The sequence below is a fragment of the Berkeleyomyces rouxiae genome, assembly GCF_048999995.1.
Source record: "Berkeleyomyces rouxiae strain 22BRR77 chromosome Unknown BrBRR77_ptg000007l, whole genome shotgun sequence".
Lineage (NCBI taxonomy): Eukaryota > Fungi > Ascomycota > Sordariomycetes > Microascales > Ceratocystidaceae > Berkeleyomyces > Berkeleyomyces rouxiae.
This window is the reverse complement of record NW_027396497.1, coordinates 289,842-314,145: the sequence shown is the minus strand read 5'-3', so window position 1 is coordinate 314,145 and position 24,304 is coordinate 289,842. Positions and strand designations below refer to the sequence as shown.

Genomic DNA, 24,304 nt, shown 5'->3' with positions numbered 1-24,304 from the left:
GTTTATAAAGTATCGATGGGCCGTAATCCATTTACCACGATTTGGGCCCAAATGTCTGGCCCTCGGGCAGCTTGATGAGCACTGCACCGCCCTTGGCATCCAACGTGTTCTTACCCAGCCGGTTGCCCCACCAATCCGGGCCTTCAATGCCATGCATAGTAAAGGCGAAAAAGGCAAACACAGTGGCTAAAGCTAGACCGAGATCAAGCCCCGAAGAGGTCAGGAAGTTGAGCCGGGTCCACCAGCGCGACTGTGTCTTGCGCAGGTAGTACTGGAAAATGTAGCCGAAAATGCCCCAGCTGAGATAATTGAGCGGCGTGGCGGGCGGGATAGCGCCGGCACCGCCAAAGATGAGCGGAGCAATCAAGTTCTTCATGAAGGAGCGTGGCCAGCGCTTGGCGCCGTAGAACAGTACGACGGGCACGATAGCGCCGAGCAGGAAGAACCAGAACAGACCGTAGTAGATTTGGCCCGGTGAGAAGACGCGCGCCGGCCCAATCAGGCCCCAGATCACGGACGCGGAGAAAAATACGCGCCCTCCCGGGCAGGTGAAGTGGTCGACTTGGTCGGCTTCGCATACGTTGGGGATGATGGCGAGCGAGGCCGTGAGGGTGGTTACTTGGACGATACACGAGACGGTAGTAGCGACGACTTGAGCGAGGAAGAGAGTCCGCGGAGGGATCTTCATGTAGTGGCCGAGCTTGAGGTCGGCAACAAAGTTGAGTGCTTGTGACATGGTGATGTAGCCAAAGGTTTTGAAGCTGTACAGGAGGTTAGGAAATGTAGGGCTTCTTGGAGAGGCTAGAGCTGGGAGTCGGCTATTTGTACTCACAGCATCAGTGCCAGTGGCCGGCCGGGTTGAATGTAGCCATAGACAAACTCGGTGAGCACGTTCAAGCCGATTTGGTTATTTGTGACGGCTTGGATAATACCAATGGGCAACGCAAAGATAAAGGAGATGAGGATTGCTAGCAAAAAGGCCCACCACGAGAGATTGGTTGGATAGCCTAAGACCGTGACGAGGCCCATACATAGCATCTGATGCGTAGGTTTGTTAGCAAATGATATGCATAATGCAGGGAGCCTAGACTCACAAAGCAAAACAGGCTCATGTACCACCAAGTTGGCGCCTCGGGATACCTACGCATCAGCTTCATGTGAATATCAGGCTTCTCATGCGTGCTGCTGCGCCACTGGTTGATGATCTGGTGACGGTGGTGTAGCCATGTGTAGACCACTAAACTTGTGATGGCTGCAAATGACAAGCCGTAGGCCATAGCAAACGTAGTGCTGGGTTGAGGAAGTGAGGAAGAGAGAGTTAGCCCCACTTATTCCCGTGTTGCCACAATACTGACATGGGGAGCTTTACCTAATGAAGAGCGGCGAGTAGTTCTTGTATGCTGCCTCATCAAGAGTCAGCTCGGACGAGAGGATGCGCGATGTGTCGTATCTTTGACCGCGATTGTCGTAGGTTGCAGAGTCGCTGATGGGAAGGTAGTGCGAATACCAAGTGTTGGAGAAGTGCAGCATGGCGGTAAGAATGATGTAGAAGCCTACTACACCAATGAGCGTGTTGAAGATGGCGACCCTGTAGCTTGGTAATTAGTGGTTGCGCCATACCACATAAATGTATTTGATTGGAGCTCGGCAAAACGTACCACGGAGGGACCAGCGGCGAGCCAATATACCCGGTGATTTGGGTCCAGTCAAACGTCAAAGGGAGAATAGACAGACCGTTCTCACCGCCAAACAGCTGGTTGACAACCACGTTGTTTGGAGCGAGCCATGTGACAATGCTAAACACACTGAGGAACTGGGCAAGAAAGCCGGGAATGAAATAGTAGAGGAATGAGACTGCGGTCACTAGGCCAAACCAATGGTAGCGTAGCATGTTGCCGCCAAAAACAGACGGGTCACGGTCAGGCACCTTTTCGTACATGGCATTCATCAGAGTGATAGCGGCCAGATTGCCGGGCCAGATCATTGCCGCAGGATAGACTAGAAGAAGGGGAGCAGAGAGTTAATCTTGGTCGTAGACAGGCCAAGCCCGTTGAATTTTCCTACAAACATAGACTTACCTAGAAACCGCCGCAGCATACCGGCAATACCGTAGCCCAGCGACTGCGACGACACTGTTAACATCAGCTGCCATATCAGGCCAAAGTTCTGGTTGTAAAATATCCTTTGTGCCAGAATGATGTCAGTTGCATATGCGACACTAAACGACACACTGGCCATGATGACGATAATGGAGTGCTCCTTGATGTTGAAAGGGCCTGGGTTCAGACTCAGTTCATGGCCAAACAGATTGAAGGTTCGAGCAGGCACCAGCATCGCCCAGCCGTGGCCCAGTGGCCAAGCAATGACCTGGGCCAACAACGAGTTGACGCTGATGGACGGCGACCGCAGCGAAAAGAGGGAGTTCATGGAGGCGCCAAACACAACCAGACCAAGCCCAATAACCCACACGCGTACCGTGTCACAAGGCATCTCCTCGTCGTAGTTGCGCACGGCGGCGCGTACTTCGGGATACGGCGAATCTTCCTCCCAGTCCTGGCTGTCGTTGTCGGAGGGCGTAGAGAGGGCAGGGTCGGAGCCAGAGTCTGAGTCCCGATGCTTGGACTTGTGCAGATGGCGTAGCTCGATGCCGTCCTCCGGGGGGGAGGCTAAAAGGCCTTCGTTCTCCGAGGCGTCATCATCACCGTCATCATCAGTGGAACTCTTTGGTTTGCTGCCAGAGCCTTTTTTGGAGAGCTTTTTGTGGGCAGTCCCGGCCCGAGACTTGCGAGCACCGGAGCCAGATGCCGCTTCCAAGACTGAAGAACGAGCCATTGGCCCGTGGAAGTGACAGCGCTCTATTTCATATAACAAGGACACCGAGCCTGGGAGCTTGAGTGCTCAGAGATGCAGATGAGAGCTATGCCTATGGATGGAGTCAAAAAACAGCTCGAAGTAAATATACCTCCAGCACAGCAGCTATCTAACAGCACCAAACAAAAAAAAACAGTTGTGGAATTCTTGCATGTGATGTTTCTCTTTGTCGTCTTTTGTGTTTCTTTGATGGTGACAGCTCACCTGCTCCCCTGTTAGTCTATGCGCGATTAGTCATCAGAGATTGATCTTCACATTTGTCGCATAATTAACTAGCTGGAGATGGTTTTAAGGTGGCAACCCTAACCCTGGTTGACAAAGCTTGAAACTTAACCGGCCCGAACCTTTATTGCTGAAGCATCGCTCACTCTGCCACACGCAAACTTGCACACAATCTACGGCCACAAAACCATGCCCATCTGATACACCATGGCCAATGCCCCAATTGCAGCAGCGGGGATGCGCAGAGTTGTTGTGACCGGCCTCGGCGTTGTATGTCCGCTGGGTGTTGGCGTGAAGCAAGTCTGGACTCAGCTGGTTTCCGGTGCCTCGGGGCTTGTCAGCATTGCCCAGAACGGGCCTGAGTGGACGTCGCTGACTAGTCGCGTTGCCGGTGTGATCCCGCCCGGCCAGTGGAACGCGGGGGACGGCTTTGTGACGGCGACCGAAAAGCGCAGGCTGTCGTTGTTCTCGCAGTATGCGATGGCTGCTGCCGATATGGCTCTGGGAGATGCCCAGTGGAAGCCTCGCGAAGAGGCAGGGCATGATAGGACTGGCGTGTCTATTGGAAACGGCATCGGTGGCTTCCAGGAAATATGCACCCAGTCCAGAGACTTTGATGCGGGGGTGAGTTAGAGCTTTTGAATTTAATGTACCACCCATTGATATCTAACCTTCTTCTCCTACTGCTCGCTCGGCTCAACTTGCAGGGCCAGAAAAAGGTATCACCGCTGTTTGTACCTTTGGCGCTGCACAACATGGCGGCCGGCCACATTGCTATGAAGCACGGCTTCAGCGGCCCCGGCGACTGCCACTCGACTGCCTGCACCACCGGCGCCGACTCGGTCGGCTCGGCCGCGCGTGCCATTGCCTTTGGAGACTGCGACGTCATGGTTGCCGGCGGCGCCGAGTCATGCGTGAATCCGCTCGCCTTTGCGGGCTTTGGCCGTGCGCGGTCTCTCGCTACCGCCTTCAACAGCGACCCCGCGCGCAGCTGCCGCCCATTCGACCAGACCCGCGACGGCTTCGTGCTCGCGGAGGGTGCGGCCGTGTTGGTTCTTGAGGAGCTACAGCATGCACGTGATCGCGGGGCGCGCATCTACGCCGAGCTTAAGGGCTACGGCCGCAGCATGGATGCACATCACATGACAGCGCCATGGGCCGACGGCCGTGGAGCCTTGAAGGCCATGCAGCGCGCCCTGCAAGACGCCCGCGTGGGGGCCGACGAGATCGACTACGTGAATGCGCATGCCACAGGAACTGTTGTGGGCGACAAGGCCGAGGCTGCTGCCATCGCGGGGCTCTTGAAGGACTGTAACCCCAAGGCTCTAGTCGGCAGCACCAAAGGCGCTACCGGGCATTTGCTTGGTGCTGCAGGAGCTCTCGAGGCGCTCTTTTCGGTGCTGGCGATCAGCGAGAACACGCTGCCGCCAACGCTGAACCTCGAAAGCCCAGATCCCGAGATTGACCCAAGCCTGCGCTTTGTTGGAACCGCAGCGGAAAAGAAAGATGCCGTGAATACTGTAGTGTCCAACAGCTTTGGCTTTGGTGGAATGAACGCATCGCTGGTGTTCTCGCGACTATCAATATGAACCTTGCGTCATGCGCACTGTGCTACTGAGAGAAATAACGTATAAGTGTGTGCGAATAGCAAATACGCACGGTCCTTTCAATCACAAGTGAAAAAAAATCCTTGCAGCCCTGTAGCGGCAGCGAATCATGATGCATCTAAATTTTTTCCCCTCTACCAAGAATAACAAACAAATTCAGAGGCTCTCTCCCAAATTGCCCAACGGCCAGCCACAGCCCCGTCAACCATCCAATCAATGGCTTCTTCCGTGCCTTCTTGCCGCCTTGTGCGGCACCTCGCCCGCCGCCTCGACAGTCGCTCCAGTCTGGATCTCGTCGCCCCCGGCGCCCGCCCCGGCCCGATCCCCGGCGCCCGCACTTGCCGCGCCGCCTACTCCGCCGACGCCAAGCCCAAGAAGCCGACCTACAACCCGGCCGACTTGCCGCCGATGCCGAAGCGTTCGATGCCGCAGGGTATCCGCATGCCCCGCGATGCGTATGGCGGCCTGGCCAAAACCAAGATTGCCCAGCAATACCAGAAACTCAGTGCGACAGAGCTGGCTTATGCGCAGTGCAAAAAGGCGGCCGACTATCGGGTGCCACTGGAAATGAGGCGCAAGGAAGAGATCAAGCTGACTGAGGAGGGCGAGGAAATCGGTGTGTCGGAGGGGCCGTGGCATGAGGGTGAGTTTGGTCCTGGCTGAGTAAAGCGCACACACTGTTAGACGTCTTTGTGTTGGGGCCCTCTACTTGTTCGGTGAAGCCATTCCAATTTCTGCCAACCCTGCTAACTTTTTTCATCTACATAGCCTTCGGCCTTCTGCCCACCTTCAGCACCTGGTCACAGGTCACCATGCTTCACATGTATCTCCTGTTTGCACGCCTGCGCTGCCTGGAGAAAGAAGAAGCCCGCTCGTGGCAACACCAACTCAGCGACCACTTCTTCTTCGACTGCGAGCGTGTCATGGACGTCAACCACGGCCTAACATCAGCCACCATGCGTCAGCGCTACCTCAAGGACATATTTGTCCAGTGGCGCGGTGTGATCATGGCCTACGACGAGGGCGTGGTCCGGGGCGATGCCGTCCTGGCCAGTGCCGTGTGGCGCAACCTATTCAAGGCCCGGGAAAACGTCGACGCACGCCATGTTGCTGCAATCGTGGCCTGGATCCGCTCGAGCCTGAAGGATCTCGAGCGCTGCAGCGACGACGATCTGCTACTTGCCATGGATCTCTTCAAGAAGGAGCCGTGGGAAGAGTACGCTTTAGTTGATCGACCGGCGGCCATGATCTCCGAGAAGACGGCTGCCGAGAAGGAAGCCGAATCGGAGAAGAAGCAGTAAAGAGACGTTAGGCCTGGCGTAGGAAGCCGTAAATTGTATTATATCAAAAGCCATTGTACTTGTATCACCAGTCAAAAAGAAACACTAATTTCAAAAAAACCTTGTTTTAGTTGATCTAATGTCTTCGTTCGTTCCCTATTTCTTCTCCCACATCTGAAACTCGTACTCTACCCCATTCTCCTCCTCTGCGGTCCGCGTCGCTTCATTGCCCGTCCACGTCTTCCATTCATTGTTGCTGCTCCGGGCCCAGTTCAGATCTCCATCTTCACCCAGTACCAGTGGGAACCGCGTGTCACACTCAAACTCGTTCTGGATTTGCGTCAGGAGCACGCGCTTCGCCATCGGCATCTGCAGTGCGGCTGCGTAGATCTGCCCGCCACCTATCACAAACACGCGTCCCAGCCGGCCGGCTGGCAGGCTGGCGAGGTAGGCGAGCGCCGATTCGAGCGAGGACGCGTGCACAGGTCCATATGGAGTGCTAGAGGGCAAGGGGCTGGCGTCAGGCGTGCTGTAGCTCCGGCTGATTACGACATTGAGTCGGCCCTGCAGCGGCTGGAAGCGCGGCGGTATGCTTTCCCACGTCTTCCGGCCCATGATGACAGCGTTGACGGCGCCAACAATAGTCTATAGAATGCTATCAGCTACAGCTATTTGCACGGCGAGATTGGTTTCCTCGTTGCTTGTTTTCTTGTTGACAGCAAGGGTCACTTACTCCCGTCGGCACATGCTTCGTCACACGGGCAAAGTAGGCCATTTCTTTCCTCAGCCCAGACCATGGCAGTCCGCCCTTGTTGCCGATGCCCATAGACCGAGTGGCAGCCACAATAAGATTTAACTCGAGAGCTGACATGATTCTAGTGTGGGTGTTCTTCCCGGTAAATCGAAGTTCAGAGCGTATGTCTTGTAATGAAAAGGAACCAACAAAATCAAATCAAGTTGGATGAAGAAGGGGGTTAGGGTTTGTTTCACCAGCCCAGCATCTGGACCGGGTGCCGGTGTTTACCCGAGCACACAAGAATCGTCCCTTGTCGCACAAGATAACTTCATGAGGGTTGAGTTGCCTGGAAATTGTAATTTCTTTCTATTCAGACAAGTTGTAGCGCCCATAGAAACTTCCATTCGATCGAGGAACTGAGTCCAAGCGCCAACTGCCGCTGATCTAGTCGCCGAAAGCATGAGGCTAGCTTGGTGACCACGTTTCTATTCAAGCCACGGCTAGACTTGACTTGACTGTATTGAACTTCTACACAAATCTACGAGATCAAACAATGCCAGGTTGGTTACCGAACAGATGATGAATATTTTCAGCTTGATATGTCGCATAATTTCTGTGTTCGGGGTGGCGCATCATCCTCAAGCCCCAACGAACCAGTGGCCCACACTTTGTCAGTGTTTTTGGCATGATCCCCTCGAGGTTTTGCCGTCATAGGCTGTGATATTTGAACCGCTCATCACATACGACCATAGCTTGTAGAAAGCACGGGATCCCGTCCGCTCTCCCTTAGTTAACCTACAAAGCGCTGGACCAGTACTACGGTGGGTGACCACGTGGGAATCCCCAGTGTTGTATGTGACTTTTTTTGCTCTGCTGGAATCCATTGTTACACAAGCTTTGAGACACAATGCCCTTGTTTTTTTTGCACTACCCCAGAGCACGCTTGAGTTTGCCCCCGTAACCCACAAGACTTTTAAAAAAATGAAGCCCCCGTAACCCACGGTGGGAGTCGAGAAGACTTTTCTCGAACTGATAGGCACCAAGAGGAGGGTCGTCTGACTGGCCTCTAAAGTGACCAAAGCCTTCGCCGTGCTCTACGTCTACTACTGTATGAGAGCGGGAATATGCGTACAGATTGTGAACTTGTCGCCTCATCCTCCGCCCGAGCCACCGCTACCTACCTGGCCTATCTGTACTTCGGGCGTTTAATCACCGTGGTCCGATACATAGTACGACTGCGCTGGGCGGATGGCAGACTCTCCTCCGTTATACTTTGAGATGTGGGGTGGCTATCTGTACGGTTTAGATTTTGGAATCTGCGTCTGTTTTGTGGGTTTGGTACTAGAAACAATGCCCTGTCGTATGGTGGGAAATTGGCTACTCTTGTAGAAGTCAAATCAAGTAAACTATTCCTATACCTATGAAGTTTACACTTGCACGAGTCACTGCTATTGAGGCTCAACTCCAAGTAGCTTTTGGCTTATCTCGTGTTATTCGGGTAGTATAATCATCTTGGATAGACATGATGGCTTTGACGCGATATAGGGTATGTCTTGACCTAGAGACGATTGACATGAAGCTGTATCGCATATACGCCGGGAGCGGACAATCAACCCTTGTCCCGACAAATAATCTATTGAGAACATGAAATGGGCAGGACATCTAACAAAGGGCCTGAAATAGAGACTGGATACAACCCAAGTCGGCCCATTGCAGGAAAGTCGGCCTACCTATTTGGGATATCCACAGCACCTTACCATGGGCACCTTTGTATGCAACATTGGCCCGGCCACACCACCTGACAAATACGTATTGAAGACTGGAGTTTGTTTGACTAATTTCTAGGGCCTCTGTCGGTATATATCCAGCCATACACAGACAAAAGGGTCCGCCGTCCATAGGAAGTGGGCAACATGCGTGATGTGTGGCCCAAACTCGGGGGGATGTAATGCCGACTCGGGACGACATTCGGGCCATGGGAGCGCTTGCCGCTGTGATGGGAGCGAGAGAGATTACAAACCAAGTGTCTGAATGTCAAGCACTCCCTTTAGACATGTTCACATTGTCAGTCCAACGAGGGCTTAGTCTACAGGGACTATGATGGTTGAGGTTGAAAAAAGTGGGGCCACGAGCAAGAAACCGGCGGAGTTCCGCTCCTTCCACTAAGAAGCTGCCATGGGGTTATTACTAGTTTTGGACTTACACAAGCTTTTAGACCCCGAAACTGGACCTCAGGTCTGGGCAATAAATAGATGATCATGCCGCGCCTTTTTCTGTGATAGCCTCTTGGTTGACATCCAACACACTCTTCAATCATCTTCTGATATCTACTCTCTTAACCTTTTCTCACATATTATTTCCACAATGGCTGGCCGCTACGTTTCCGTCCACGAAAAGCCCCAGGGCCTCGGCGATGCCCGCCCTACTGCTATCCAGATCATCAAGGATGACAACCTCGAGGGCAAGCTCACTGGCCAGATTGCCCTCATTACCGGCTGCTCTGCTGGCATCGGCGTCGAAACTGCCAAGGCCTTCCACCTTGCTGGTATGACGCTTTACCTCACTGCCCGCAACATCGAAAAGGCCGAAAAGGCACTGGGCGACCTGGTCCACAGTGACCGCGTGCACCTACTCGAGCTGGATCTCGATAGCTTTGCAAGCGTGCGTGCCTGTGCTGCCGCCTTTTTGTCCCAGAGCAAGACGCTGAACATTCTCGTTTGCAATGCTGGCGTTATGGTTCCCCCCGAGGGCCGCACTGCCGACGGTTTCGAGACCCAGTTTGGCACTAACCATCTGTCGCACTTCTTGCTGTTTAATCTTCTGCGCCCAGCGCTGCAGGCCGGATCTACGCCTCAGAAGGCATCCCGAGTCGTCATCGTCTCATCTGTGGCACACCGCATGGGCCGCCCGCAGTGGGACAACATCAACTTTGATGGCAACTACAACGACTGGGCCGCCTATGGACAGAGTAAGACGGCCAATCTTTGGACTGCCAACGAGATCGAGCGTCGCTACGGCGCCAATGGTATCCACGCATGGAGTCTTCACCCCGGCACCGTTATGACCGAGCTTACCCGCCATATGTCCGAAGAAACGAAAAAAGTCATGGGGGGTGACCCAGCTATTGCCAAGATGTATAAAAACGCTGAACAGGGCGCTTCCACGAGCGTGTGGGCTGCTGTAGCCCCCGCGCTGGAGGGCAAGGGTGGAAAGTATCTGGAAAACTGCCAGATCATTGGTGCCTGGCAGCCATCGATGGGCCAATGGGGTCCTGGATACGCTGACTATGCTTACGATGAAGCTGAGGCCAAGAAGCTTTGGGAGAAGTCTGTGGAGTGGGTTGGCCTCTAGATAGACTTACTCTAGCTCTACGGAGTGTACCTATATAAATAGTGCTAAACATATCGTAAATATACTCTAGTTTAGTCTAACTCTCAAGTGCAACCCCCCAAATAAACCCTAACCCCCACAAGGAGTTAACCATCCCAACCAATATTCGTTCGACTGAGAAATGTGGCTAGACATAAAGTCGACCATCAAAACCAGCGTGGCATGGGAAAACCCGAGTCTTTGAGCGGGTGAAAAACTATGCCAGATGAGCCTCCGGAGGCTAGGAGTATATCCTTCCGTTTTTCGAAGTGGCCGCCGCACCGAACCATGGCTGAGGCCCGATGCAGTCCCCGAGTGCCACAGCAGGATAAAGGAAAGACAAAGGAAAAGGAAAAAACGAAGGTGGACTGTTTGAACCTTCAAAGGGACAGTCCCGAGTTGCGAAGATGGATCCACGAGTTGTTGTAGGAGGGAAGGTTGGCCAGTGGAGGGAATTTTTTCATTTCATTTCATTTCATCTATTTTACATCAATCGGAGTGTTCGTCAAACACTCATAAGATGACCAGGCAGGTCCTGGCAACCTGGCAGCGGCATAACCGGCTGCCGGGATCCTCCGAATCAGACTGCCTTGGTGACCGTAGTCTCCCAGCTCCGAAGAAACTGTAGACGCTGACTCGGGATCTCCCTGTGGTGATAAGCACCTCCTGGCGCAGGATACATCAGGGGGGATACATGAAGACTGTGATAATGAAAAAAAAAAAAAAAAAAAAAAAAAGAGCAGACAAACATAACAGGGAAACAAGAAAACAAGAAAAAAACAAGTAATACACGAAAGAAAGCACCCAAAGACAAAACAGTAGTACAAAAAACACACCACGCCAAACGCCATCGCAGCTGGTCATTCCTCTCTCACCCTCTTCAACTTCTTGAGGAGCTGCTTGCTTCCTTTGACTGTAGGGAGAAGCTTTTTAACGAGTCTCTCCGTCAGCCGTAGCCTCTGTGGGATCGAGTCACACGTCCACGGGTGCCACGGGGTCTTCTCCTGTCCACATCTCGGACAATCGTGAGTGGCCCCGGTGTGCTCAAACCTCTGGTGGTACGTGGCAAAGTCGCCGTGTCCAGAAATTGCTGCCATCAATGTGCCAATATCGAGTCGGTCGTGTTCCCTGTAGTCCTTGAACTTCCAGGGTTCGACGGACTCTGGCTTGTCTATATGGGAAGGCCCGTTCTGTGCCCCCCACCACGTCTTGAACTCTGTGGCGGCTTGCTCCCGGCACCAACGTTTTGCCCTGGAGAGCGACATCTCGAGCCCGCCAACTTCAGTCCCAGCAACCCCTCTGGCTAACCGGTCGGCTCTTTCATTGCCGGGGATGTTCTTGTGGCCCGGTACCCATCTGACTCTTGCCTTTGGCGCAAAGGGCCCGCCCTGTCTCAGCTTCCAGCTTGCCAGGAGTCGTCTCGTCTCATCGATGACTGTTTGGGATGTCCCCAGGTCGCCCTCTTCTGCATTCAGACGGTTCACAATGCCCCTGTTGTCAAGACACAGGTAGAGGTCGCCGGTCGTCTCTTGCGGTAGCTCGTGGGCCGCTTGCACGGCGTGTAGGGCTGCGATTGCCTCAGCGTCAGCCACTTCTTGCCAGGTGCCCAATGGTTTGCTACCTTCGGCGCAGGTCGTATTGTCTACCACCAGGGTCCACCCGGCCCCTGCGCCGCCGTCTTTGACTTTCGCCCCGTCTGAGTAGGCCCACACCGTATCAGGCCACGCCATGCGCAGGTCCTCCAGATGTCTGGCTACCTCCTCATCTTTGTCGCCCTTTATCTCGATGGGGTCGTCTGGTCTCTCCTTTGCAGGTCTCACCCCGCCAGGGCTAGGTATCGTCTTGGGCAGGAGCCTAGAGAGAGTCTGAATTCTGTTGCCAATGTCCCAGTCCTTACACAGGTGAGCGTCGTCGAGGTCGTGCAGCCGGGTTGCTTCTCTTCTAGCGTTGCTATCGAGGAGGATCTCTGCCGGCGGAATCATCGCTGCGCGGTGTAACAGTCCGATTGGCGTCGTTCTGTACATTGGCAAGGCTGCTCGGATCGCTTTCCTGAGGGCTATATCAAATAGCTTGGCTGTCGTGGCGATCTTCCGTTCCTTGTGCATCGGCCACCAGGCGGCCGCAGCGTACGTCAGTTTGGAGACTGCACAGGCTCTCACTACATGTAGTAAAAGGCCCGGGGGAGCTCCCTTGTGGCATCCTGCGAGGAGTCTCAGCCCGCTGGCTGTGGTCTCAATCTTCCTGATCGTCTTGTCGCGGTGCTGAGTGAACGCTAGCTTCCTGTCCAGCTCTAGTCCGAGCCAGCGGAGAGTGCTGCCCTGTGGCGTGGCCTCAATAACGTTCCCGTCCGGTAACTTCACGGGAGGGTTCCCTGCCTGCTTTTTCTTGGTGGGGTGCAGGATCCCCGTCTTTCCCTGGTCCAACTGTAGGCCATTTCCTCTGCACCAGTTATCAGCCCGTTCCAAAAGGAGAGCCAACCCCTGTGCATTGGTCCTCAAATCTGGCGAAGCCCACAAGACACATCCGTCGTCTGCGTAACCCCTAGCTCCCGGTAGAGAGCTGTATAGAGGGGCCATGAACAGCATGTAGAGAATCGGGGAGACCGGTGACCCTTGGGGTAATGAGCCTCCCAGCTGTCTCGGGTCCGTGACATGACCGTCCATCGCTAGCGCTGCGCTTCGTCCTTGTAGGAACGACCTTGTCCATTTGCACAGTGCTATTGGCCACCCTTCCTCCTGGAGTCGGTTGACCATGCGGTTCGGCGTGACAGTATCGAAAGCTCCTTTGACATCGAATGTAGCTATCGACACTGCGTTCTTCATTTCCCAGCCCCGTTCGATCTCGTCTACCAGACTGAGCAACAGGTCTGAGCACGCGCGCTTTGGAATCGCACAAGCGTACCTCTTGGGAATGACGTCTCTTTCCACGGCTTCATAGGCCAGCCGCCTTGCCACCAGTCGCTCCAGGCCTTTGCCTAGGGTCGGTAGTAGCGAGATGAGTCTGTATGCCCTTGGCTCTCGACGGTCTCTCCCTGGCTTGGGGACCGGACACATACGAGTCCTCTTGAAAATGTCAGGGTGTACTCCGTGGGTCAGGGCCACTTGGTAGAGGCGGACAATGGCTTCTTTCAGGTGCGGCCAGGCCTTTTTCCACAGATCGTTTCGGAGTCCGTCCATTCCCGGGGCTGTGTTTGCTGGCTTTTTGATGGCCCGCAGCACTTCTGCCTCGGTTGGGGGGTCCCAGACCCTTCTCCCGTCTTCGTCTAGTGGACCCAGTGCTTCGTCGTCTTCTCGTCTTGTCGGTGCATGCACGTCCAAAAGGAGTTCGCACTTGTCCCTGGTGTCTGACAGCATCTCCCCGTTGAGCTTCTTGAGAGGAGGGGTGCGTTGCTTGGCCTGTTTATGGGCCCAGTTGGCTGCTTCGAAAATCTTCCTCGTGTCGTTGATCTCCCTGATCTCCTTCGCGTAGTAGTTTTTCTTCGCTCTGCGAACCTCTTTGCACAACTTCTTCTTTGCCAGGTTCCTCTGCTCTGCGATCTCGGGCCTAGCTCCGCCGCTTCTCATGGCTTGTTTCCACCTTCGTCTGGCTCTCCGGTGTACTTTCGCGGCTTCCTTACACCTGTCATCCCACCAGGGCACTCCTCGTTTGTTCGGCCGTACCTCCGGGGCACAGACCTCCACCGCTCGTTGTAGTCCCACAGTGAGGGCTTCAGCAAGCTTGTCAGCATAGCCCTGCGGGCCCCCTTCAATCGTCTCGGGGTCGTCGGCTGTCAGTCCCTCCAGATCGTCTTTGAGTCGCTTGCATTCCTTGGCGAATCGCTCCTCGTCCAACTTCTTCAGGTCTCGTCGCTTTTCCGTGGCGTCGCTGTCTGCTGGTGCTCCCTCTATGGTCGTCATGAGGCCTTCATGGTCGCTAGGTGATAAGTCTGGAATGATTTCCGTCCTCACCGTCCGTTGCGCTAAGAGTCCTCTGGTCGCAATGGCCAAATCAATGGTGTGTCCCCTGTCGTGGGTCGGGCCTAACCGGGCGTTGAGTACGACTGCCTCACGCTCCTCTACCCACTCCAAAAGTTTTTCCGCTTCGGGAGACGTCCTCTCGCATTTCTCGTCCCATGCCCGATGGTGGAGGTTGAAGTCTCCAACTATCAGACTAGGGCTGGATATGCGAGTCTCTAAAAGTCGTAGGACCGCCTCGTTCGTTCTCACAGACCCTCTGCCTGCGTTGTATATGTTTATTATCTGGATTGTCGTATTTCCAGATCGAATCGTCACTGTCGTGATGTCAGGGTGCTCCTCTCCAAGTGACCTGCACTCAAATCGTAGTCCCTTCCTCACGTACAATAAGGCCCTTGGTCTTGGGTCCCATGTCGTCATTGGTGCCACCAGGTCGTATTGATGGTGCGTCTGTGTTTTATTAGCTTTTTTATCTTTGCCCACCCAGGGTTCCTGGATGGCAATGATATCTGCTCCCAGAGTATGTGCCTGTTGCAATGCGGTTGCGTGTGATGGCGCTGCCTTCTGCACGTTAACCTGCGCTATTCTGACACTCTGCTTCCTTGTTGGCTCTGTAGGGCCCTCCATCATAGTTCTTCTTCCCGGGTCTCCATCGCGTCGGCCGGGGAAGTGGCGACATCATCCTTGTTCTTGGCTTGGGGGGGCCCGGGCTTCTCTGCGTCTTTTACGGAAGCAATCTTCGTCGCGTCGTCGTTATTAGCGGGGGGCTCTATGACGTCCATTTCATGGTCACCATTATCTCGTATACCATAGGGGGAGACGACCCTTCTTCTCTTTCTTGAGGCTTCATCGCCGGTGTTGCGCCCGGTTGGCTCCTCCGCGGTGGTTTCCTGGGAGTGACCGCGGGCCCGGGGACGTCTGGACGGGTACGAGACCGGTCGTGTCGTTCCCATGAACGCCACGTGGTTGGGTCTTCCCTTCATCTTTTTGGGATCCAGCGCAATCGACACTGTTCCCTCGTGCATGCCCTCCTGGATCCACCACGATAGGGCCAGGGGTGCACATCCAAAGGCTTCCATGGCCGCCGTTCGGATGTCCTCTTCAGTCACGGCGCGGGCGGCAATTTTCCCGTCGCTTCCGAGCTCCCGGATGGTTCGCTCAACCCGGTATACGCGCACGAATTGCCACGTGCAGGGTTCTTCGACTGTAACTGCGCCTAGAGCCTTCTTGATGTGCTCTGCGCGATCCATCAGGTCTTTCGCCTTTCCTTCGGCGACAAGTATCAGTCCCTTCTTGCTGAAGCCCGCCTCCAGCACTCCCTTCCCTTTGGGGACTCCCTCGTTGAGGCGTCTAGTGATGGCGCTCGGGCTAAGTTCCCTAAACTGGGATCCTTCCGGGAGCTCCACGAATACCTTCTTCTCCGCGCTCGTGCGCTTCTTGGTCTTGGGCTCTGGCTGAGGCGCCGGTTCTTTTGCCCCCTTCTTGGCAACTTGCGACCATGTCGAGTTGTTCGTCTTCGGACCGCTGGTCGGTCCCGTGGCCTTGTCCCGTCCCTCGCTGGGGGACGCCTTCGTAGTCCCGTTATTGGCGGGCGTGTCTTTTCCCGACTTGCTCGGTGTCTCCTTTGCGGCTGGCGCTGTGCTGTTGCCGCGGGCGTTGTTGGTCGTCGAATGTAGAGGGGCTGGACTCGCAGTCGCGGTGTCCACTCCTCCGCCTGACTCGCACCACCACTTCAGGGTGTCTGCCAGCGCCTTCTCCAACTTCTTTCTCTTCTCGGCCCCATTCTTGATCGAGGCGTCTTTGAAGGCTTTAGTAGCCCCTTCGTCCATTTTGGCCGCGATTTCACCCGCGATTTCGGCCAACGCGGTAGCTTCCTGGATCTTTTTCGCGTGCCAGTTGGCCAGGGTGTCCGCCATGTTGTTCTTGGGCGGCGCCTCCGGGCGTGATGGCTGCGCCTGCGCGCTTGCAGTGCTGCTCGGCTCCGTCATTCTAGTGATACTTCTTCGGTCTTTCTTAACGGAAAGAGGCGTCTGAAATCGTTTTTTGAGGTTGTTGAGAGAGAAAAGTCGTGTTGATGATGTAGTGAATAATAAGGGTTGGTTAGGGTTGACCAGTGGAGGGAAGGTTGTATTAGGGTTAGGGTAAGCCAATGGCTACATATACACAAACAGCATTTTCAATAACCATCACAAGGGGACATGGTCTAGTGGTATGACGGATCCTTAGCATAGTGGAAGCTTCAGGACTTCACAGCTTGGATCAGGTCCGGGGTTCGATTCCCCGTGTCTCCATCCCTTCGGCAATTCATCTTACGCCGGCTCAGGAATCGCTTTTTGTTGCTGAGGCGCTCAGGGTTACCCGGTCACGTGGTCTCGAACACATAACTAACATAGGCCAAATGATTGGTGAACCCCTCTCCTCAATGTGACTCATGGAGTGGGTCTAACTGAACCTAGCTCGTACCTATATGAAGGGTACAAGCAGGTACTTAGATGATGTGGACTTTGAGGTTTTCCCTCTATCGCGATTTTGTTAGCTTTAGTTTTATTTGCTTATAATACATATTTTCATCAACTTCTACACTTTTTTATTTGTTTTATTTTTCATTTTTATTTGGCACAACTCTAACCTTCCCTCCTACAACCCTCGGGGTGGCCGTCTCGACTCTGCTTTCCGCGCCTGGTGGGCAGAGGAGGGGCGCGCCATCAGACCCCACTTTTGATGCCGTGCAGCCGCACCGCATGGTACAACGTCTGGTAGACCTGGATTGCCCGGCCGAGACATGCCGATGGGTATCCTCGTTCCTCTCGGACCGCAAGGCCTCGTTGGTGCTCGATGGCGTTGACGATCTCCTTCAGCCCACAGGAGGGAGCCTACCCCAAGGCTCGCCAATTTCCCCCATCTTGTTCATGCTCTTCATGGCACCACTCTTCAGGATGGCCCTCCCGTGATCCCTCCGCAGCTATGCGGACGACGGCTGCCTGGTCAGCTCAGGCTCGTCTCTGGCAGCCAACTGCTCGGTGCTGTCCCACACCCTCAACATTGTCAACAACTGGTGTGTGAGGAACGGCATGATGCTCGACCTTGCCAAGTCGGAACTCCTCCACGTGACGCGCAAGCGCCACGGCCAAAACCCGGGTCTTCTACTCCCCGATAGCGGCTCACTAGATGCCATAGACCCCAAGGATACCCTACGATGGCTCGGCATGCGGTGGTCACGCAACCTGTCCTTCGTGCCGCACATCCGCGACGTCGCCCAGAGGACGGCACCCACCATACGCGACATTCAGATTCTGTCTGGTTGCTGGAAGGGGGCCCCGGTGAAAGGCGCCCTCACGGCAGTCCGCTCTTGTGTGGTGAACAAGCTCGCCTACGCCGCCGCCGTCTGGTGGAACCACGGAGCCGGGACAACTAGCCAACCCCGTGGGCTGAAGCAGGCCGTGGCACTCCTGGATCGCACAGTCCGCCGAGGTCTTCGTGCGGTACTCCCGCTATATTGTATAACCCCATGCGCTATATTCAACCTAGCGTCCGGTTTCCCGCCAATGAGTTTTGTCCTGGACAGCCGCCGTGGTTCGGCCGGACTTAGGGCCACTCTCGCGCAGCCAAACCACCTGCTCGGAACGACAGCCACAAACTGGGGTAGAATAGGGAGGCTCAAGATGCTGCCCCCGCACAGCCTGGCCATAAACTACCCGGCCCCCTTCACGGGCGCGCCTGCATTATCTCGCCCCCATTTACAGGGTGACAAGAAGGCTGCAGCTGCGGCGCACCTAGCCTTGGTACGCTCCTCTTCCCCCTCGGACCTCTGGATATACACAGACGGATCCAAGCTGGGAGAGGGCCGGGTCGGCGCTGGGTGGGCGATCATTCGGGACGGGACAGTCCTGGACACGGGCAACTGCCCGATTCCTTTCCACGCCGAGGTTCATGACGCCGAGGTGATGGCCATTGCCAGAGCCCTGGAAAAAGTAGACTCGTGGGTGAAACCACAGTGCCGCAAGGTCTGGGTCTGCTCCGAAAACCTCGCCGCGGTGTACCGCCTCACGACATGGGGCGCGAAGCCCGGCACCTCCGAAGAGCTTCTCCGGAGGGCCCAAACGATCTGCGCCGACTGGATTGGCCAAAGCCCTGACCACCCAGGTCCTAGACCGTGGCCAGATGGTGCCCCCGCTGTGGAAGTGATTTGGGTCCCGGGGTACTCCAACGTCTGGGGCAACGAGCTCGCGGACCGACAAGCCAAGATGGGCGCCGAGAGGGCCTACACGCCCGTAGGGATGTCCCTTTCCTGGGCCCGCAGCCATTTCCGCGCCCGCATCACCACCGAGTTTCGCACCTGGTGGTCGAATGAAGGTTGTGCCAACAGACCGCACCTGAGCCGACTTCTCGAGGCTCCTAAGAAGGCCTGGAAAAGCCTTCTTGACGACACTGAGCGCAAGCTCGCCCGCGCTGTCCTGACAGCACTTTCTGGTCACGGAGACTACGCAGACTACCACCGCCGTTTCAATCACTTGAACGCAGTGCTAACCTGCCCCCTCTGCGACGCTGAGACCACCCCGGAGCACATCTGGACCTGCCCCCGCAACCCTCAACGGATGGCTAAGGGCTTCTTCCAGAAGCTCATAGCCACCAAGAGTGGAGCCATCTGGCTGGCATCTAAAGCGGCCAAGAGTCCTCCGGTGCTTCTAGCATACCGCCGTGCGGTAACGGGAACGGACCCGCAGGAAGGGGACTCCCCAGTTCGCCCTCCGCCCGACCCTCCGCCGCCTGGTCCGACCCTGCCCGGGGTAGCTTAGCCTCTGGGGCCCAATTTCTTTTCGCGCAACCGCGCTGCCAACCCTCTGACGTGAATACGCCGCCAACCCCCCTTTTTTCTTATTTTGCACAAAATCTTTTTATCACTACATCGGCGGTGAGGCCAGGACTCTGAGCCAGGTTTGGGGCCATGCGGACGAAGGACAGCCTCTGCGCTGGGCAGGTGGGAGACCTCCCGTCATTATACTTTGGATTGTGGGGTTTCTGTGTGCATGGTTTTAGATTTTGGTTTTTGCTTCTGTTATGTATTTTTCCTGGTACTAGAAATAGTCCCCTGTCGTATGTCGAGAATCCCTCGCGAGTAGACAGGTTAATAAAAACTTTCAACTCAACTTAATAAAGAATCAACCAACCAACCAAATCAAATCAAATCTTGTTTGGGGCCTCTCAAGCAAAGGATAGTGCTGGGCAAGTAGGAGACCCTCCGCCATTACACTCCGAGGAGGGGCTTTCGGTATTATTTGTGTTGACTCGTGCAGGTGGAGGGCCGCTGACTAGCCGAGGCCCACCATTCAATTCCTGCAGGATTGACTTGTCATTTAGACTTGTGCAGACATCTGACGGTAGCCTAGTAAATAGACAACGTCTGTTTCGTGATATCATACGATTATTTCAGTATAGACAACTTCAAAGAATGCAAATACCATGCAACTAACGTCTGGAGCTAAAGAGTACACACATCTTAAACATGGTGCCCACATAGCGTACTTCGCCTCACATCCGCGTCCCTCCATCTAATCTACCCAAAGATTTCATGGTCTGGCGTTGGCTGCAGTGCCCGTCCCTCTTTCCATCGAGTCACATATTGGTCCATCTTTTGATTCTTCGCTGCCGGCATGAAAGGTCCCGTAGGGGATGGCAGTAGAGGCGCAGCAGGCGCGTGAAACTCGGCTCGGTCAAAATCAATGAGCATCAAGGTGGCTGATTCAGGGTCAAGCACAACGTTGGGCTCACGAACATCGCCGTGTTCAACGCCTGCATCACGCAACATCTGACACAATTCGTCCACTTCAGACTTGACATCATTGAGATCGCGGACATGTCTTCCAGCGTAAGAGAGCAGCAAAAGCTCTTCAGCAATGCATCCTGTATATATACCCAAGTCCAAGTGTACGTGGCCGAGGCATACGGGCACAGCTATGCCCTGTAGAGACTCTAAGCGACGGTAGGCTTTAATTTCGTGACGCAGCAGCGGCATGCAGTAGGAAATGGTCGCCTTTGCAACAAACGTATAACCATAGTGCTGCAGAGTGATCTTGACAAGACTGCCAAAGAAACCCTTCTCTCCACGCAGGACTTCGAATCCAGAGCGATTTGCCATGTTTAGCTGCGACTTGACAAGAGACCGAAGCTCTTTGTGGGTGATCGGGTGTCGCTGGAACAAGTTAGAGGGACCTTGGCTTCCGGCTTTGTGGGTGTCAAAGTTGGGACAATGCTCGTCAAGCCAACCACCACGCATCAGGCCAAGAAGACATTCATGGGTGCAATACGGCAAAAGCGGGACATCTGTATGTACTTCTGAAACGAGATCCAGGCTTGCGTGAGTCGTAGTATCTGAAGTTTGCCCATCGCTTTGTCCTTCAACATGGCTCGAAGAATTACCTTGATCCTGCTGTTTCCCAGAGTCACCGTCTCTGGTGTCAGGCAAGGATTTCTGATCCTTAGATGGTGAGTCAGCCCAGATGGGGAGATCGAGCGTTTTGTTAAAATTCGGGTCGTTTTTTGGGTCATACTCGAGAGCCAAGGCTAGTAGTGTCGATGTCAGTGCAATTGCAGTCCTCTTTATTCCGTTCTCATATGCTGCAGCAATGACGTCATCGGGTGGAGGGTCAGCAGATTTATAGAAAGGAATTCCTGATACATCATCCCGGTGAACAGCAAGATGGTATTGCAAAACCCCAGGCTCCGATAGGCTGTGATGCAGGAAAACAGTGCACTCGCCAGTTGTCAAGGTCGCATAGGGAATTCTGGTGGCAATCATGTAGTGGAAGGTCTGTACCAAAGCTTTGACGACAAATGCATGAGCAATCTGGAACTGCCGTTTGTCTTTCGCGTCAAGGTCCAAGAGACTTGGGTCGTCCCGTGAGAAATGCTCCACTAACTTGGATTCTATGCAACGCTCAAAGATGGAATCATCAGTCCCCTTGTCTTTGTTAAGAATGCGTCGGAGGACATCAGGGGCCATCTTTTGTGGAGGTTTGTACTCCACCACAAAAAGACCTTTAGAGGTATCCAGTTGTTCTTTGCCAAAGCACATGGCATCCAGTCTTATTCGGCGACCGGTAGCATGAATCTTTGCCGGACGAGAACTATCGATGGGATGAAGGGACGAAGCAGCACGTTTACGACCCGACTTGGGACCGGTAGCAGACTGAGTTTGGGGACCGTCACGATCGTTGTGATCAGTTGCTGGGCTGTTTTTGTTGGTGTTTTCAGGGTTAGGCCTTAGAGGCAAGACCGCCATGGACACACAAGGACCTTGTTCATCATCGACGAGTTCGTCGAGTGGGATATTTGGAGCATCTCCATCAATCAATGGTTCGTCATAAGACAGATCAAAGTCAGGCCCTTCAGGAAATAAACTGATATCATCTTGGAATTGAGTTGACTGTATATGGTCCATGTATGTCTGCTTAAGGCTGGGACTTTTGTTGAAAAGAATCTCCTTGACACCACAGGGCCTTTGTTGGAGGTAATAGTCAAAGATGTGCTTAACAGGACGCTCAGTGACCATATGACAAAACAAGGAACATGATCCCTCGTTGCCAATATTCACCCCTTTGAGATAGAATGGACAGCCAGCAGTAAGCGTGTATGATTCAAAGATATGGTCGTTTTTGCATAGTTGATTGAGGGCAGAAAACCTTTCTTCATGAAATTTAGGAAACTCGAGCCATGGCTGGAGCTTTCGAGGATAATAACGCTTAGCGATAGAAGTGGCATTTGTACCGGTCGAATAGTTTTTGGCCTCCACATTCAGCGTCTGGAAGCCCATGGAGTGGTTGTAGTAGATGTAGGAGGACAGTGTGCTTGGCCGGGTCTTGCGTCTTTCCTTCTCGGCGATTTCTTCAGCCTTCAGGCGTTGTTGTCTTTCCTTCTCGGCTCGCTCATCGGCCTCCAGGCGTTGTCGTCTTTCCTTCTCGGCTCGCTCATCGGCCTCCAGGCGTTGTCGTCTTTCCTTCTCGGCTCGCTCATCGGCCTCCAGGCGTTGTCGTCTTTCCTTCTCGGAGATTTGTGTTTCCTTCTCAGCCCTTTCCTCGGCCTCTAGGCGTTGCTGTCTTTCCTTCTCCGCAATTCCCTCAGACTTCTCGGCTCGCCCATCGGCCTCCAGGCGTTGTCGTCTTTCCTTCACGGCCCTTTCCTCGGCCTCTAGGCGTTGTTTCTTTTCCTTTTCGGCTGTTTCTTTGGCTTTTCTGGCCTCTTCTTGTGCCTCTTGTAGTTGTTGGGCCAAGTCATATTCTGCTCCCGATGGTGGTTCGCGGGACTCCATGATGAAAAAAAGAAGTGCAGTCAAGGAAGAGAAACGGAACAAAAGACCAATTAAAAGTCAGGAGTGAAAAAAAGGTTGGTGGGTGATTCCTGAAATGGAGTAATGGAGTACTGTGAGATGGTTTTCGACAGTTGATGAGGACGTGCGATGATAATTGGTGAGTTTCGTTGTTGGCGATAGGAGGTTTGTTTATACAAAGAAGTTGTGATCTTTGGGGTGGCTGGCCAGGGTTATATAATTAATCAGGGCGCTCATGTCACGTGATGTCTAATTGTGGGGTTTCTCGGCAGGACCCTCCTGCTTTGCTTGTTACACGGGTGCACTTTCTTTTTTTAGCGCTGCACCTTGTGAAACCCGTGTAACAGTTGGAACTTTGGCAAAAGACGACGTTGAAAGACAGTCCAAGGCTCGTATTTTGAGGGATTTCTTATCTAATGGTCCATACTTTTACCGCCATTATTTGCTCCTATTCTTTGATACCAATGTCAACTTAGAAGGATCGTCAGACCACACCTGCAGTATTTTGATGACCGATTGCCTCTTAGGATCCGGCTCAAAAGCCGCCTGACAATCCATCTCATGCTTTTCAAGACTTTACATGCAGATTGCAGGTCTAGATATCCAGTATCTTGGTCTGGCAACGGTTAGTGTGTGGCCAAGACCTGAAAGGCCAAGACCTAGGGGCACAAGATTTTGGCCTAGCAGAGTAGGTCGGTCTTTTGCCTCCTGTTAACGAGACTATCCTAGCAAAAATGATGTTAGCCGTACAAAGGCGAACTCCCCGAACTTCTCGGGCCGTATCCATAAATTGAAAGGACGACTCTACCGGCTGATACATACGTGGCAATGATGAGGGCAAGTGGTCCAGTGGAGTTGGTGGACAAGGTAGATGAGATGATAGTAGGTGAATCTCTCAAAGTGGGAGGGGAACGGAGCCGGGCTTTACGGCTCATTGTCGTCTTATAAATAACAGCCTTGGCAACAGCACCGGGAATATGTTGTTCAAATTATGGAACTCTGGGAAAAGACCCAAAGCAGGGGAAGTCGACGTCACAGATATCCCCGATAGTTGTAGTAGGGAAGGTTGGTCCGCCGGAGCGTTTTTATATTTAATTCATTTCATCTAATTTACATCAATCGGAGTGTTCGTTAAACACTCATAAGATGACCAGGTAGGTCCCGGCAACCTGGCGGCGGCTGAGCCGACTGCTGGGATCCTCCGATTCGGACCGCCTTAGTAACCGTAGTCTCTCAGCTCCAAACAAACTGTAGACGCCGACTCGGGATCTCCCTGGGGTGATAAGCACTTCCTAGCGTAGGATACATCTGGGGGGATACATGAATACTGTGGTAATGAAAAAGAAAAAGAAACAGGAAAACAAGAAAAAGAAACAAGTAAAAGACAACAGAAATACAAAATCACACCACACCAAGCAGCTTTTAACGCGTTTCTCTGTCAGCCGTAGCCTCAGTAGGATCGAGTTACACGTTCACGGGTGCCACGGGGTCTTCTCCTCTCCACATCTCGGATTTGATTTGATTTGATTTGATTTGGTTCTTTTACGTCTACCTACCGTTATTTCTCAGCAATACGACGGCATATTCCACAAGCACATAACACGTCATTGTTACACCAGAATAATCACCGTTCAACTCAATGCTGTGGTGTGTCGAGATTTTTTCGCGGGTAGACAAGTGAATAAAGACAGCCATCGTTGTCGTGAGTGAAGCAATCGCCATTAACAATGAACTCTAGGAAGAAGTTCATGCTCAAAGCCATGCAAACTGAAAAAGCATGCCTATCTTTCTCACCTCTCCCTTTGTTTGCTTGGTTCTTCTCAAGGTTCTGGCTTCTGGCTTCTGGTTCCTTGTTCTTATTTGTCTTGTCACCATATGATTTACTACATTCATTTTCTTTTTGCCCTCCTTTTTTGTACAATTCAGAAGTCCACCCGCTAGTT

General features: G+C 53.6%; 9 protein-coding genes across 9 annotated transcripts; 4 read left to right on the top strand and 5 right to left on the bottom strand.

Annotated features, from left to right (window-relative positions):
* Positions 1–31: 31 nt before the first annotated feature.
* Positions 32–2,832, bottom strand: BROUX77_005868 (uncharacterized protein; the record flags this gene model as incomplete). The annotated part of the gene is made up of 6 exons (XM_073750789.1): positions 32–761; positions 833–1,038; positions 1,095–1,290; positions 1,370–1,588; positions 1,659–1,998; positions 2,079–2,832. 6 exons carry the CDS (start codon positions 2,830–2,832, stop codon positions 32–34), a joined length of 2,445 nt encoding a protein of 814 aa, XP_073603738.1.
* Positions 2,833–3,300: 468 nt separating this feature from the next.
* Positions 3,301–4,682, top strand: BROUX77_005867 (uncharacterized protein; the record flags this gene model as incomplete). The annotated part of the gene is made up of 2 exons (XM_073750788.1): positions 3,301–3,717; positions 3,801–4,682. The coding sequence occupies 2 exons, from the start codon at positions 3,301–3,303 to the stop codon at positions 4,680–4,682; spliced, it is 1,299 nt and encodes a 432-aa protein (XP_073603737.1).
* A 234-nt stretch (positions 4,683–4,916) lies between these two features.
* BROUX77_005866 (uncharacterized protein) lies at positions 4,917–6,001 on the top strand (the record flags this gene model as incomplete). Its single annotated transcript, XM_073750787.1, has 2 exons — positions 4,917–5,343; positions 5,469–6,001. The coding sequence occupies 2 exons, from the start codon at positions 4,917–4,919 to the stop codon at positions 5,999–6,001; spliced, it is 960 nt and encodes a 319-aa protein (XP_073603736.1).
* A 135-nt stretch (positions 6,002–6,136) lies between these two features.
* On the bottom strand, positions 6,137–6,851 carry BROUX77_005865 (uncharacterized protein; the record flags this gene model as incomplete). The annotated part of the gene is made up of 2 exons (XM_073750785.1): positions 6,137–6,625; positions 6,714–6,851. The coding sequence occupies 2 exons, from the start codon at positions 6,849–6,851 to the stop codon at positions 6,137–6,139; spliced, it is 627 nt and encodes a 208-aa protein (XP_073603735.1).
* Positions 6,852–9,080: 2,229 nt separating this feature from the next.
* BROUX77_005864 (uncharacterized protein) lies at positions 9,081–10,067 on the top strand (the record flags this gene model as incomplete). Its single annotated transcript, XM_073750784.1, has 1 exon — positions 9,081–10,067. One exon carries the CDS (start codon positions 9,081–9,083, stop codon positions 10,065–10,067), a length of 987 nt encoding a protein of 328 aa, XP_073603734.1.
* An 878-nt stretch (positions 10,068–10,945) lies between these two features.
* On the bottom strand, positions 10,946–13,981 carry BROUX77_005863 (uncharacterized protein; the record flags this gene model as incomplete). The annotated part of the gene is made up of 1 exon (XM_073750783.1): positions 10,946–13,981. The coding sequence occupies one exon, from the start codon at positions 13,979–13,981 to the stop codon at positions 10,946–10,948; it is 3,036 nt and encodes a 1,011-aa protein (XP_073603733.1).
* A 683-nt stretch (positions 13,982–14,664) lies between these two features.
* BROUX77_005862 (uncharacterized protein) lies at positions 14,665–16,026 on the bottom strand (the record flags this gene model as incomplete). The annotated part of the gene is made up of 1 exon (XM_073750782.1): positions 14,665–16,026. The coding sequence occupies one exon, from the start codon at positions 16,024–16,026 to the stop codon at positions 14,665–14,667; it is 1,362 nt and encodes a 453-aa protein (XP_073603732.1).
* A 753-nt stretch (positions 16,027–16,779) lies between these two features.
* On the top strand, positions 16,780–18,834 carry BROUX77_005861 (uncharacterized protein; the record flags this gene model as incomplete). The annotated part of the gene is made up of 2 exons (XM_073750781.1): positions 16,780–16,943; positions 17,001–18,834. The coding sequence occupies 2 exons, from the start codon at positions 16,780–16,782 to the stop codon at positions 18,832–18,834; spliced, it is 1,998 nt and encodes a 665-aa protein (XP_073603731.1).
* A 758-nt stretch (positions 18,835–19,592) lies between these two features.
* On the bottom strand, positions 19,593–22,343 carry BROUX77_005860 (uncharacterized protein; the record flags this gene model as incomplete). Its single annotated transcript, XM_073750780.1, has 1 exon — positions 19,593–22,343. One exon carries the CDS (start codon positions 22,341–22,343, stop codon positions 19,593–19,595), a length of 2,751 nt encoding a protein of 916 aa, XP_073603730.1.
* Between the last annotated feature and the right edge of the window lie 1,961 nt (positions 22,344–24,304).